The sequence below is a fragment of the Syngnathus acus genome, chromosome 4 (assembly GCF_901709675.1).
Source record: "Syngnathus acus chromosome 4, fSynAcu1.2, whole genome shotgun sequence".
NCBI lineage: Eukaryota > Metazoa > Chordata > Actinopteri > Syngnathiformes > Syngnathidae > Syngnathus > Syngnathus acus.
Window position 1 is genome coordinate 6,760,254 of NC_051090.1, and position 14,881 is coordinate 6,775,134.

General features: G+C 41.1%; 1 protein-coding gene and 1 long non-coding RNA gene across 4 annotated transcripts in view; one reads left to right on the plus strand and one right to left on the minus strand.

Moving 5' to 3' along the window:
- Positions 1–14,881, plus strand: part of fbn2b (fibrillin 2b) — a 42,487-nt gene that overhangs the window by 10,709 nt on the left and 16,897 nt on the right. For all 3 annotated transcript variants that reach the window (XM_037248797.1, XM_037248795.1, XM_037248796.1), the window contains exons 5-11: positions 2,064–2,159; positions 2,332–2,427; positions 7,534–7,731; positions 8,657–8,782; positions 11,599–11,724; positions 14,256–14,408; positions 14,567–14,842. In XM_037248797.1, the coding sequence (XP_037104692.1) occupies positions 2,064–2,159; positions 2,332–2,427; positions 7,534–7,731; positions 8,657–8,782; positions 11,599–11,724; positions 14,256–14,408; positions 14,567–14,842 (1,071 nt within the window). The remainder of the gene's footprint in view (positions 1–2,063; positions 2,160–2,331; positions 2,428–7,533; positions 7,732–8,656; positions 8,783–11,598; positions 11,725–14,255; positions 14,409–14,566; positions 14,843–14,881) is intronic.
- On the minus strand, positions 11–11,714 carry LOC119121405. The gene is made up of 4 exons (XR_005097670.1): positions 11,623–11,714; positions 1,031–1,606; positions 568–904; positions 11–440 (listed from the first exon to the last, which is right to left on the minus strand). It is a non-coding gene; the product is annotated as an uncharacterized LOC119121405 (long non-coding RNA).

Consider the following 14,881-nt stretch of genomic DNA (forward strand, 5'->3'; position numbering starts at 1 on the left):
GACCATGTATTCTGCCTCGTCACCAGTTTCTGTGTGCTGTGCTAATCAAAGTGCAAAACAGCAATAAAGCTAGTTTTCCATCACACACACGCACACACACACACAAAGTTGACTTCCTGTGTTTCGCAGCCTCTCGTAAAAAGCACCCAGATGTGAGCAGCTGAGCGACAACGCTTGCTCTAAGACAGAGGTGCATTGTGGTGCTCCACAGCAAAGACCTTAACACGTATGCACATCCCCCAACAGCCCCTTGCTGTGCACGTGCAACTTTCCAAGCACACGGGGTCATTGGGGTGAACCGCCTCACTCCTTCTCTCTCTCAACCTGCAAAAGATGCAAAGGCACAAGGAGGAGGAGGTGCAAAGTTAGCCAGTGAGATCATCTTCTCTTGTCGCCAAATGGGCTTGTTTGCTCCTCTTTGTACTCCTCCCTTCCAGCTCCTATGACAACAAAAACATGACACATGCTCCAGCTCTCTCAGACGCCATCTCGCAATTCATGTTTATATTGGAAAAAAAGATCAGTTCCACATCCTGGTAAAGATCGAGACTGGGTCTTAGATCTTACCCAACACTTTTGGCGCACATCAGAACAATTTTCCACACAATTTGTTATCTCTTCGTGCCATCGTGTTTCATGTTGCACATCTTGGCCCGAGATAAGTCAATAGACCTTGGACATCAATGCCTTCAACATGGCTGGTGTTCCATCCATGAGAGGAAAACCTGACTTAGTCTCTCCCTTGAGATGAGCTCAACCGCAAAAAAGAAAAAGACAATTGCACACTCAACTAAAAAGCCAGCCAGTTCCAGTCTGATGCTGTTTGCTTTAATTTATCGCCTTGTCGTCACGAGACATAAACCAGACCGAAGAAGCTTTTGTGTTTTGCACGTGAGGACTCTTCCTAAAAAAATAAAATACAAGAAGTCGTGAGAGCTTTTTTGACAGGGAATCACACCTTTGCTAACAAGACTGAAGCTTCAGCATATTTGGTTTCAGTCTGGTCCGACTAGTGGATGGCTTGCAATACCTGGACTTGGCAGACTCTTTGCGGAAGATCTCATTAGACCAAGGAGAGGTGGGGGTGATGTCGGCTGGAGATGCCCGGCCACTTCCCTTCTGCTGCTGCAAGGTCTCGGCAAGCCAGAAATGTTGAAGCAAGAGACATAAACAGATGGTGGGAAAAAAAAAGACGATACATGTGGAGAGAGAAAGAGGAAATTAATGTTGAACTTGCGATTAGGATTTTGAAAGCATGAGGGTGACTGCTGGAATGTGGAGAAAGAAAGGAAAGCAAACATGTGAGGACTAAAGGACAACCGGCTGTCATCCAGTTAAGCCAACATAAAAGGCGGAAGGTAGCATTGAAGAGAATGAATTCTTTTAAAGTTTAGCATAGTAGGGATCATCAAGATTTTTGAAATCGAGCGGTGCTTCTTTGGTAATGATCAATGTCAATGCCTTCTCCCGTTTTTTTTTTTAACTACTCAAGTCGTCTTCCCTCCTGGTGTAAATTCCTTAGTGACTGCTGGATGCAGTAGGATCTACTTATTGCTGACTTCTGGTCTGCTTGGTAGAATGTAGCCCGAAGGCATCCATGTTTTCCCTGTTAAAGAAAAAAAAAAAACTCTTCATGTGAATTAGAAACAGTGTAACTATAATGTTAAATGATACTAAGAAAATAAAATACGTTGGCTGCAGAAATTGCAGAAACAAGCTGTTTCATTCTGGATTTCTTGAGACCCCCCCCCACCCCCTCCTGATTCTTGAAATACCATTGAGTTCAGAGGGTTCATTGTACAATTTTATACGTGGAGGGACACAATAGCTTCTAATACAATTAACCCATTTCTTTGTCATCATTTAAAAAATATGTTAAAATTATATTTTCATGGTTTCATATTTATACGATATATATTTTTTCATGCAAAACCCTCATTGGGGTGATTTAGCCACTTTTTTTGGGAGGGGTTTAAAAACATGACTGACTCACAAAATGTTCCACTTAGTTGAAAAGAATATGTTTTGGATCATACAATTTTTTTTTCTATTTCCTTTTACAGTTCAGTCATGCAATGTCAGGTGCATGAACGGAGGCAGTTGTGCTGAGGATTCCTGCAGCTGCCCGAAAGGCTTCACGGGCAACCACTGTGGTCAACGTGAGTACAAAAACAAGCTATCTACAGTTACACTTACTATCCATAATATTAGGAACCCCTAATTCATCTAATTTGATGTGTTTTTTACCCTTTACTATGAAACCTGCTCAATAAAATATTAGAATATGCTGCTCAGTGAGTAAAAATAATAACAAGTCTTATTCTTTCAAAGCTGTGTGTGAAAATGGCTGCCAGAATGGTGGACGCTGCATCGGCCCCAACAGATGTGCCTGTGTGTATGGATTCACCGGCCCTCAGTGCGAGAGAGGTGAGGTGGTCACCCAAAAAAATTAAGCTCATAAGTCAAGTTACTACATATCATTTAGCCATCATTTTATTTTTCATTTTATTAATTGAATATTTGTTGTATTTATTTTCTACTTTGTGAAGAAAAACGACAGCAATAAATAAAAATAAATACATTTAATGGAAGTGCGTAAAAAAATGGTTGAATGTTAATGAATTGAAAATGAATGAATGAATACATTTATATAATAATATTTGAAAAGACTTAGATAAACACATGTGTTTACTTTTGTTTTTGTAAACAGACTACAGGGAAAAAAACTTTGACATCAAGTGCTTATGAGGGAGTCATAGCTGGAAGAGACACCAAGCACTTAGAAGCTTTTATGTCCCTTTTTTTTTCTTTCCAAATCAGTTCAAGACTTTAAAGTGGTCATGTGTAGTGGACTTATCAGCCTAGATTTATTCTAGAAATGATGACTTCAGTGCCTGGTTAGCATTCTGAGGCAGATGACTTCATGTGGCGCAAACAGACAGAGGCTGTTTGTCTCCTGCGCTTTGAGTGGAAGCATGTGGCTGCAAGTGATGGAGGGAGAGGGAGGGAGGGATGGATGGATGGATGGAGTCTTTCGCGACATGAAAGGCAACAGGAGTGAGAAACCGTGAGATGTTTCTGCGTTTTCGGTCGGAAGGCTGGGCAGTCATCCTCAGTAGATTGTGGGAAAATGTTATTGTGCAAAAGTCAACCGCTACTTGGGGTCCTTTAATTGCACTTTTCGTAGTAGTCATTTGAGATTCTAAAAAGAGTGCAGGATTTAGGAGTGGTTCCGTTCCATTTAGCTTAAGAGAATCCCGCTATTGCCTTTTAGCCAATCCGAAGTTTTCGTGATGGAGCCATTACTAAAGTCTTGGTTTAGAGTCACAGATATTTGCATTCATTGTCTTTCTGCTGTGACCAAAGGTGTTCTCCTCTTCCATCTTTTCCGTTCTTTCCTTTTTGCACACAGCTATGTGTAAATTCTTCCACACAGCCAGACGTTGTTTTAGGTTAGCTCCCCTCGCCATTTGCCCTCCTTTTCGCTTGTCCTGTTTCGTTTATTGTGTTTCCACCAACTTGTGTTACCACTTCATCATGTCTACCTTTTGTGTCTTTTTTCACCCCCCCCCCCCCCCCCCCCCCCCCGTGAAACAGCATGGTTATGTTTTCTTGCAAAACACATTTAGGGAGTTGAGTATATTGGAAGGAGCCTTAAAGACATCTGGGAAAAAATAATTCTGCCCCATCCCCCCCTTGGTCCACCAACAAGCCCACAGGACTGACTGCGTAGTGCTCGTGGATTTCCTGATGTAAGGAAGGAGAGAAAAGAAAGAAAGAGGGAGGAAGGGAAGGGAAGGAAGAGAGGCACAAATAAAAATGGCCTCCCCAGCTGTGTCCACAAAGCTGAGTGGAAGCAAGCACCCTTCATATTGGAGGGCAACATTGTAAAGTCTTTGCTTGTGTGTTTTTGGTGCCCAAAAGTCCCACTGAAAGAATTTGACTTTTACGACTGACTCTCATTGATGCATGTAAGGTAAACACAAAATTAGGTATATCAACAAAATCGACAAGAACCAAAACAAAAGCAATGCTAATTTCCCCTTTAAAAGTTTCTCCAAATATTTTGCATCACTTCTGGGCTATCACTCAAATTATGAGATCTTAATGGGATTTTATTTCACATCTCTACCTATTTATTTCCAGGGACTCAATTTTAAACAACATGAATGTACAACCATCGCTTTAGACAAGTCATAAAACACAATGTCATATAAAATACCATTCTCTCGTAAAGTTTGATTCAATGCAAGTATAAAATTCTCACCAACTGTGTGTGACTAACATGGGAACGGTAAATTTGTCGATTTGTAGATATTTTTCCTGAAAGAGCTGTTTTGGGGATGCTCAGGGAAAATGTAAGCATATTTAAATATTTTCCTTGTAGGGTGATTTTTAGAGCTCAGAGCTTTATCATGTGACAACTGTGAATGGCCTTGAACATGCCTCAGACACTTTTTTCATCATTTACACGGCGTATATAAAATGATGTGATACCAATTGCTGTTATCCATCAAAGAAAATTACAATAACCAAACATTTACAGAAGTCATGGCGATGGAATGTCGAGGCTAAATATCTAATTAATTCCAATCAAATGTAAAATGAGGCAGTTTTCTCTAAAAGAAAACACACTGAATAATGGACGCTTGCCTGTTATCAATAGTGTTGCCATGTTTATGTTCCTTGACTTGGTGCCATTGTGAGGGCACGTTAAAAATAAAATAAACGTCAAAGCAGAGATGGCTATTTTTTTCCCCGCACAATAGCTCCATTTACAGACACAATGCCATTTCTTGTTTCAAAGTACAGTATACAATGCGAACATTGACTAGATGAAAGGGCCGATTAGCGTTTGTGTTGATCCATGTTTCCTGTTTGAGTTCAGTGCACCGTTGACGGCTTCTCTCATCTGAGCTTCACTTGAGCACACAACATTACACTTCATGTAAGCAACGGAGATCGTTCAGGCCTGTTTATAATGGCCGTGATAAGACCCAGAAACCGTGTTGTGGTTGGAAGAAATACACAAAAGACACACATATGCAAATACATGTACACATTGGAGTTGTTTGTCAGTGGGAAGAAACAAAATGATGCAATCAGATTGCAAGATGTGGGACACACACATATGCACAAAACAGGCATGTTACATTACATTTGGGCTAAAACCAAATTACCAGCTGTACAAAGTCTCCGGTTTGAAATCCATCTGACTTATTGACCTTTCTTTGCCACGTCTGTATGAATGATAATGCCTTCATTACAATTCAATTCATCCATTTTTTTTTTTAGTTTTGTATCATTACAATTCACCTCTTGGGAGTTTTAGAAATGTCTCTGGCATTATTAATGAGTCTGATATGGACTTTTCCCCCCTCTTTTTCTCTCAATGCTTCTCTTTTTCTTCCTTCAACTGCTTGGGTCAGTGCCCTAGTCGGTCTTTACGATCCCACAACTGGACAGCATTGCTGGGAAAGTGCTGCTCAAGATTTTAGTTCCAGACAGAATTACTTTTTTCTCACTTCAACCTTGAGACAGTTTTATCTTGCTTCGCGCCAACATCCATCAAAACATTCGAGCCACTGGCTTTCGCAAGCACGCACATCTTCTGGATGTATGTAAAAGATCATATCAGATTAATATCGCCAGCTATGACTGGTTGGCTAATTCAGCCAAAGTAATCTTGGTCAAAGTTCACTAATATATCAACAGCTGCCTGAAGCAAACTTTGGGGTTGTTTAGAAATGGCCTTTTGTTAGTAAGTGTTAAATAAAAACCTCATGGATGTTCGAAACTGATGAGAGAAAGTCTGGAGAGTATTTTAGACTAACAAAACGCAAACGAGACAAAATTGCTTCCCCATGTTGGATTTCTCTCATGTCCTGAAATGCCTGAGCTCATTCTTCTAAGCGTCCGCTGAATTAACATACGTCCAGATGGGATTGTGATGGGCTTCATAAATGTGTCCCTGACCCACCACTATAACATATAAGGCACAAACTTGCCTCCTTTCTTCATTTTTTCATCATTTTCTTCCACTAATAACTGAGGAGACAAGTGGCTTAGTTTAAAAGAAGGAGTGGTTGGAAATGTCCTTGAGCAAGTTATTGAACGCTGATGTCATCAATGGTGAGACAACTCAAGGTTTAGTTTCTTTTGTTATCCCCTCGGTTTCATTACGATGACAATTTATTTTCATCTGATGTTTAGCTATTATCTGTTACCAATTAGCACATTTGGCTTTCAGTGTATGAATCCACCAGTGAAAATAGTCCCTATGTTATTTTCTATGAACAAAACCACTTTCAAAATAATACCATGGTTGGGGGTCTCAAATAAAATCGCTATTTTCTAAAGCTAATTGCAGTCTGTGATTTTCTGCTGTGCATGCCCTTGGACCAGGATAAGTATTAAAGAACATGGATGAATGGCTTACATTAATATCTGTGAATCATTTTTAAATGAAATCCTACTAAAGCCTTGTAACAACAGGCACAATGGAATATAAAAGCTTTGGGAAGATTAAATAGAGGCCGATGGGAAAGGCAGGAATTCCCAAAGTGGACTAAATCAAGACAGGTGGATGAGAAATAAAACATTGCAGGAGCCATGTTCACTTTGACCTACTTTTCTTTTCTTTCTGTACGTTTCTCACATATGTGACCACTTTTCATGTAGCACCAGGAGCTGCTACGGGCAATCAGTGTGTTGACTCCAACAGGACGCCACGCTGATTTATCGCTTCATCTCATTCTGTGGGTCACACCGGAGTAGTAGTTTGACTAGCCAAACTGCCGACCGTGCAGCCTCGCTTTGCTATCTACTGTGTCAAGGCAGTTGTTTTAAAATGTAGGTTGTGTTTTTTCTGGCTGTCCGGTTGCAATTTTTTCCTTTCAAGGGTTTAAAAGTGGTTTGCGTCTGAGATCACTTTGTCTTAACGCACTTTATCTCCACTGTTGATGTTGTCGTCTGACTCGTCTTCCTGTCGGACAGATACGCACGCACACGTGTCTGACGTTTGTCTAATGGAGCGTGCGAGTGTGTTGTCATGACTCGAATGAACTCAAATGCATTGTCCCATTGTGACATTCAAGTGAGGGTCATCATGCGGCCACGGTGACAGGTTGTTGTTATTTAAATAGATGCGACCACTGTTCGATTCCAGATTGGAAACGACGATGGAATGTTTACATAGCCACGCGTGACAGTGGCTAACTGGTCCTAATCTACCAGCGCCAGTATTGTTCTTGTTAAATCTTGGTGAAAGCCGCTACTTGTAAATGCTTCTATTTTTATGTCCGCACCTGATCCGAAGCAGTTTAAAACAATAAAAGTGAGAATTAGTTTCAACATCAATGAGTCATTCGATTGAAACCATGCTGTGATGCTCTGCCAAATATCAATGACTCAAACGATTAAAATAATCCTCTTTTGCAGAACCAGATGTGGTCAGCGGACTGACTCAGAGTGTTATCATGATTCAATCTAATGTCCCCGATTAACCGACTGGTTCTGCTCTCGCCACAACAGATTACAGGACGGGGCCGTGTTTCACGCAGGTGAAAAACCAGTTGTGTCAAGGCCAGCTCAGCGGAATCGTGTGTACCAAGACACTATGCTGCGCCACCATTGGTCGAGCATGGGGACACCCGTGCGAGCAGTGCCCCGCCCAGCCGCACCCGTGCAGACGAGGCTTCATCCCCAACATCCGCACAGGAGCCTGCCAAGGTCAGATGTCCCTCACATTACTCATTATGTGTCATCACCTCCACTGAATGCCCAGCAGCATCTCCAGGCTGTTGTCAACAAGTCGGAGGCCCGTTTAATTGTGTTCAGAAGGCTGGATGCGTAAATCCTGGGAAATGTACAATCTGTCCGTTATTATAGTTATTGTAACCATAGATATTTTCAACATTGAGGTTTTGACTCAAGGTTGGAAATCTAATGTCTCATAGAGATCATCAGACGGGGAATAAAATTTTAGAACGACTCAGCCCGCCCAGAATTATACACAAGCTTTGGCTAAATCTTGCTGTAGGGTTAAACAAATCCGTATTTATTGACCCCTAATACATATGCTGAAGTCACCAAATCAGCAGAGAGCCTTGAGTGACTTCTTGCTGGAACCTCTACAAAGTGCACGTGACCATGAATCCAAATGTGGTGTTGGCGGCTGGCTCCATCCTTACTTTGTGTCTCACACAGAAGAGCAGACAGCGTTGTGTTCAAGTGGAGCAGAGGTTGAATGTGTTCAGAAGATTGAAAACAGTCTCTCCACTACACATGCTCAAGCCTTTTTGGATTCTGAAGTACATCGAGGGGGAAATAAATCTGTTTTATGAAAACGTGTATGTGCGCCGTTACACTCATTTCCCAAGGAGCCCGCCTACTGACATATCAGCAATACTGGGAAAATGTGACTCACTGTGAATTCTGGGAAAACTAACTTTACATTTATTAAAACTATTTCCTGCTCAAACGAGCTCATCTCGCTGGAAGCTATGGGTCATTGTGCTAACACTTTCATTGTAAAATCTTTTAATAAGCCATTTAAAAAGTCTGACAAAATGGCCACCTGAATTACATTCTGGATGTGTTTGAAAGTTTTACTTTTAGTCTTGTTCTGACTTGTTTTGATTTTGTTTGCTGGTAGATGTGGACGAGTGTCAAGCGATACCAGGTCTTTGTGCTGGAGGTAACTGCATCAACACGGTGGGATCCTATGAGTGCAAATGTCCCGCTGGCCACCGTCAAAGTGAAAAGAGCCACAAATGTGAAGGTGAGTCCAGCCTGGATCGCTTTTACAATTGGGAATGTTTAATCAAATGTTTCTTTCTACATGGCAAATTGAAAATTATCAACACATATTTCAAAATATGAATAATATGATTGTTAGCACATCTGGTTCATGGTTCTGAGGTTGCCAGTTGGAATCTCAGATCCAGCATACCTGTGTGGAATTTGTGTCTTCTCTCCAGCTTTCTCACACATAAAAAAAAAGTGTCTTATACTGTATGAAATACAGTCGTTGTCAAATTCTTAATAAAATAATAAAAATAAAATAATAATAATAAAATAAAAAAATAAAATAAAAGGAAATTAAAATGTGACAGGCACTACCAGGATCTTTATGATCTGAGTAGAAATAATCAGCATGAGTCCTTCTAGGTCAAATCATCATGTTTCTGCTTTTCTTAGCCCAAGCTGAGAGCCTGACTGAGGTTTTGAGGCAATTTAGATAAAGTGCAGTTAAGATGTAAGATGTGGGTGTCTGATTGTTTTTGGCTCAACATGGCACCTGGTTTTTATGGTCTGCTTTTACTTGAGTCTGTTCTTTTTGGAAAACTTGCCCTTCCATTTTCCCTGCTGTAAGTACAGTCTTTTGGCTGCCAACCAGCTGTTGCTTTCCCAACAAAGGAACACTTTCGGAATGTTTAACTTACACACTCCCGTCACTCTCAGATTCCTTACTGCCTATGTATTTAGATTAGATGAATCGATGCGTAATGGTTAAATAAAGGTTTTCGCTTACATGCTTTACTTACATATGTCGACCATACACATTACACCTACAGGAAGAGGAATTGGTTATCACCTTGTGGCTAACAGTTTCCAACCACTTGGTGGCTAACAGTTTCCAATCACTTGGTGGCTAACAGTTTCCAATCACTTAATGCAGGGGTGTCAAACTCTTTTTTTTTTCGCGGGCCGCATTGGAGTCATAGCTTCTTTCGGAAGGCCATTATGACTGTCAACCCAAATAAATGTATGATCACCTCATATTATATACAATAAAAGCTACAAAACAAACTGACAAATAACTTGTTTTCAAATCAGACAAGTACAAACTGGTCAAATATTAAAAAAAAAAAGTTATTATTAAAAGTGAAGACAATTTGCAATTCCAGTTATGCCAAATTTGATGCACAATTTGGCTTCTCGGGCCATATAAAATGATGTGGCGGGCCGTATCTGGCCCCCTGGGCCTTGAGTTTGACACCTGTGACTTAGTGGCTAACAGTTTCCAAACTTCAAAGTTCTAAAATGTTTTTTTTTAGACAGTTTGTGAGGTGAATAGAGCAGGAAAAATAGTTACTGGTACTCAAGTTCGAGTTATGCGGCATTGAAACTACTCTGGCAAGTCCCTCTTGCTTTACACAGTTGGACAAAGTCACGCTGGGAAAAAAAAAAGCCTTATCTTAAAGTTTCTCACGAATTTCGAAGCATTCAATCGTCTTAAATGTTGCGGTGTGATGAGGAGTCTCGTTCATGCTTTGGTGGCTTAATTCATTATTTAGGTTTACATTGGCACTTTTCCCCACTTTTGTAGATTACAGTAAATAGTCCTTGCAAAATGCACCGACGGGAAAGCACATACAGACGCAAGCCATATGAACCGCACGGGCACTTAAGCTGTAATTATGCCCCACAGCGCTACAGTAATTGCACATGCATATAAATAAGTGGCACACATCATAAAAATCTGATACGGCGTGGAACTTCACTTTGGGCTTCCCCCTCACGAGAACTCTTCAAATCCAGGCCCAAGTGAATAACAGTCATTTAATGTGGTGTCATAAAGCATAGCGCACATAGGTGGGCCCCCTTTGGTACTCTCAGAGGTCATTGCCATTTCATTTGGGGTTTATTGAGTTCTTCTCTCCCGCTATATAGAACATAATTGAATTAGCAGCTTGTGTTTGCAGCTCTAATCCCTCTTGAAGAATAAAGACATAATTGCTTGGATGACATCATGCACTGATTGTTGACTTGAAGAAGTGAGTGATTATTTGGTTCTGCTGAGCAATATGTTATCTGAAAAGAAATGTGGTGTGGAATGAGTAGAATTGTCCTGAATGGAATTAATTCTGCCTATATGAAGATTAAGATGATAGTTTGGATTAATGCAGTCTCAGACATATCACTATAAAATGTTTTCCATTCCAATCTCTGTTCGTCTTATCCTCACGAGGGTATCCCAACTGATTTTAGGCGAGAAGCGAGGTACACCCAGAATTACAGGACACATATAGACAAGTAACAATTCACTCTACGGATCATTTCGAATTTTCGGGTATGTTTTTGGAATGTGGGAGGGGCCCAAAGAAGTGAAAAAAAACAACACGCATCATATGGGAAGAACATACAAACTCCACGCGGGGAAGGCCGCAGCCTAAATTTGAACTCAGCTCAAAAGTGTGTGTAAGATTCGCTGACTAGTCAGGTGTAGTGTTTTATTATTTAATAGAAATTAAAATAAAATTATTACAATTTTATTTGAATTTTTTCATACTCTGTGCTTATCCCACTAATATTTTATTTTTGGATCGGTTGTTTAAATTAAATTAAATTGATTGTTAAATTTAAATACTGTTATGTTGTTTGAATTAATGTGACAAATGTGATTTTTTTGTATGAGCAAAATCAGTTTTTTATTCACAAGCGGTTATAATTGACAATCCAAAGTGTTATCCTATTAGCCTAACAATTTGCTAACAATGCTATGAGGCCCTAACAGCATAATTTTTTTTCAGCATTTTTTGGAAAACAAAAGAAATTCACTCCACTATGCTAAAAGAAACAAATATATTTCAGACATTGACGAATGCAGCACCATACCCGGCGTGTGCGATGGAGGCGAGTGCACCAACACGGCTGGAAGTTACGTGTGCACCTGCCCACGAGGATACATGTCCAGCACAGATGGCTCCAGATGCGTGGGTGAGTGTCACCAGATACCCGCGCAACATTCCCGTTGGATCATTGGCTGGCGCATCCGAGCGGGCATGCCATGAGTCAGCCTGGCGTGCGGGCAAACACACTTTGGCTTCATTTACACATGGTCGGACAGAGATACACAGCATACCTCACTGATGCGCCCCATCAAACATTACCAGGTGTTAATGTATTCTTAAAGTCTATCATAACAAACACAACCAGGTGTTAACTTCAGAACATTAAGTCCAGGTTGGAAAATACTTCATGCGTGTCATGTACTGCAAAAGCTGGGAACACGAGAACAAAAAATGTTTATTTGCAATCCTCCGTATTTTTATCCAGATCCTGATCAAAGTGTTCACATGATATATTGACTTAATGTTTTATCGATACAGACATAAATCCAATGTAGGAGCTTTAAGCTATCAGATTTAAGCCAATTAAAGTGAAAAAATGTCAGAGATGAATGGAAATCAAAAGCAGTTTGCAATACCACAAATTTTTACTGGAGCCAGACATGTTGGAATATAATTTCTAAACATAGGCAGGAATATACAAAATAAATAAACGCCTGTCTTTGACCAGACGTAGAGAGGCGTCTGCAGTCTTTTTGCAGCAAGACTATTATTGCGCAAGAACGATTGTCTGCCAGGCTTGAGATCGGCTCCCTCGTGCAGGCTATTTCTTTTTTTTTCCCTCACCAAACTTTGAAAATGTGATGCTTACATTGGAGCATTGTCATGCCCAGCAACAACTAGCCTTCCAACAGTAAAGTATGGAGTAGCTATTTGTCCTAAGTGGAAGCATAGGGCCATGAAACAAAGCCTCGGAGATGTCCGCTTGAGCTTGGTCACAAGGTGAAGTCACCCGACCTTAATTTGAACCTGTGTTTTCTTTTTCAAATCAACCCACCACCCCTCAAAAAATTTAGATAAAATAATTAAGGATGGCTGATATGTCTGAAGGCCTCTCAATCAGTCTGAAGGGAAAAAACAGAATAAGAACAAATGAAATAGGTGCCAGACTCAACCCCCGTACATTCCTCCTAGACCTTTGTCCCAATTCCAAATTGGACCAGACAAGACGTGGAGGAGACTGATAAAGGAAGCCAGAACCGCCTTCGGATCCAATTGATATCTAAAGTCCTGTCCCACTTCCAAATTGGCTTTAATTCACCTCCTGCTTGAACAAAATATTTCTTAAATTTCTAAATCGTATCTTCTACCGATATGTATACCCAACCATTTGTTTCACCATATAAAAAAGCCAATTTGAGAATTCATGGCAAACTGACTGGACGTCTGGCATGGATGCCTTGATCGACGAGGCCAGCGAAGGTCTGGCGGGAGGGCGTGACAGTAATCAGAGCCTAATGCCCTGTCACACTGTGGAAGCCGGGGAAAAAAGATCCGCCCAGTCAGTTAGGCTCTATAAACACCTCTCATGAAATGAAAGCATATGCTGGCGTCGTGGCGCAATGCAAACCGCCGTCTGCTTCCAATTAAAAGTCTTCGTCATCTTCCTCAGCAAATCCCATCCGAGTCGCCCGGCTCGCTTTGTCCTGTGGGATGTTAACAGGTTTTAACTCATGTGTCGGACTTTGTACGTATGATGAAAGCAACGGGAATGCATATCTGTATCAAATGCTCGTGTGCGTGTGTGTGGAATTCAAATCTTCCCACACGCTGCAGAGCCTCACGAATGTTCTGATCTAATTGGCAAGAATTGCTCCACATGGAACTGATTAATTCCAGAATGTTGGCTCATTAGTGAGATAATCGACATGAGGGCCTCTAACCTGTACCCTTCCCCCTCCTTTAATAATGCTTAAGTTTTTCTTCTTCTCCTTTAGTCGACATGAGATGTACAGTATGAACAAATCTTTCTTGTAAATCGAGAGATTTCCAGGAATTGCCCGCTATCCCCTCCCCACTTGCTCTTTAAACTCTTGGCCCAATGACCTCAACCCGTCAGACTGTTACAAATAAAAGCCATCTTCTTTTTTGGAGCACTTGGTTGCTGGCAGTTAGCACAGAGCAGCTATTACCTGGAAACTTTTAACGTGTCATACAGTGGCATGGCTGGGGCGGAAAAAAAGTTTATTTTATTCGCTGAGGTTTAACAACGTAGTGGCCCTTCTAATTGAAGTATGCAGTCTGTTAAATCTCTGACCACACCCGCTATTGATGTCGTTTTTTTCGTACACTCCAGACATACTTTTAGACATCTGGAATCATAACCAGCAGAGGGCTGAGGTCATTAAGTCATTCTTCCTGCTAAACACTCCTGTTTAAAATTACAAGCTGTGTCTAAAATTTGTTTTGCTTCACCTCAGTGTCACTTTTATTCACACTATCCAAGTAATTCACGTAATCTTCGGACTATAAGCCGCACCGGACTATAAGCCGCACCAGCTAAAACTCGTGATTCCGGGTTCAAAATTTGCAAAAAAAGTCGTGGTTTATAGTCCGAAATTTACGGTATACTAAAAACATAATTTGATGAAAGTGTTTATATGTTCATTCCTACTGCAGACCAGCGTGCGGGTACGTGTTTTTCTGCACTGGCTAACGGCAGATGTGCTGCTGAGTTGAATGGCCAATACACCAAGATGCAATGTTGCTGTGACACTGGTCGCTGCTGGGCGTTGGGACAGATTCCCGAAATGTGCCCAGTGAGGGGCTCTGGTGGGTAGAAACACACACATTAACAATAATATCCTTTACATTCTACTTCAAATGAAAAGTTTAGAGTCTAAACTTTAGACCAAAAAGGGAATTGTGTGTGTTTGTTTTAACAACAAATCCACATATTATATTCACCCTCTCTCTTCTCTATCTCATAGATGAGTTCCGTCGTTTATGTATAGTGGGGATTCCTCAGGGACATGGACTTCCCAACGGCTACCCCAACGGATACTTCCCTAACAATAATGGCTACGGACCCAAGTTTCCCGGTATTCCCAATGGCAATGGGGGGAATGGCGGAGGCGCTTTCGGAGGCAACGGCGGAAGCTTCGGCGGAAATGGTGGAGGTTTTGGAGGGAATGGAGGCGGCTTTGGCGGCAATGGAGGAAGCTTTGGAGGGAACGGAGGGGGACTTATGACCCATCACCAAATAGGTGAGTTGGAGTGGTAACAATAATAATACTATTAAGAAA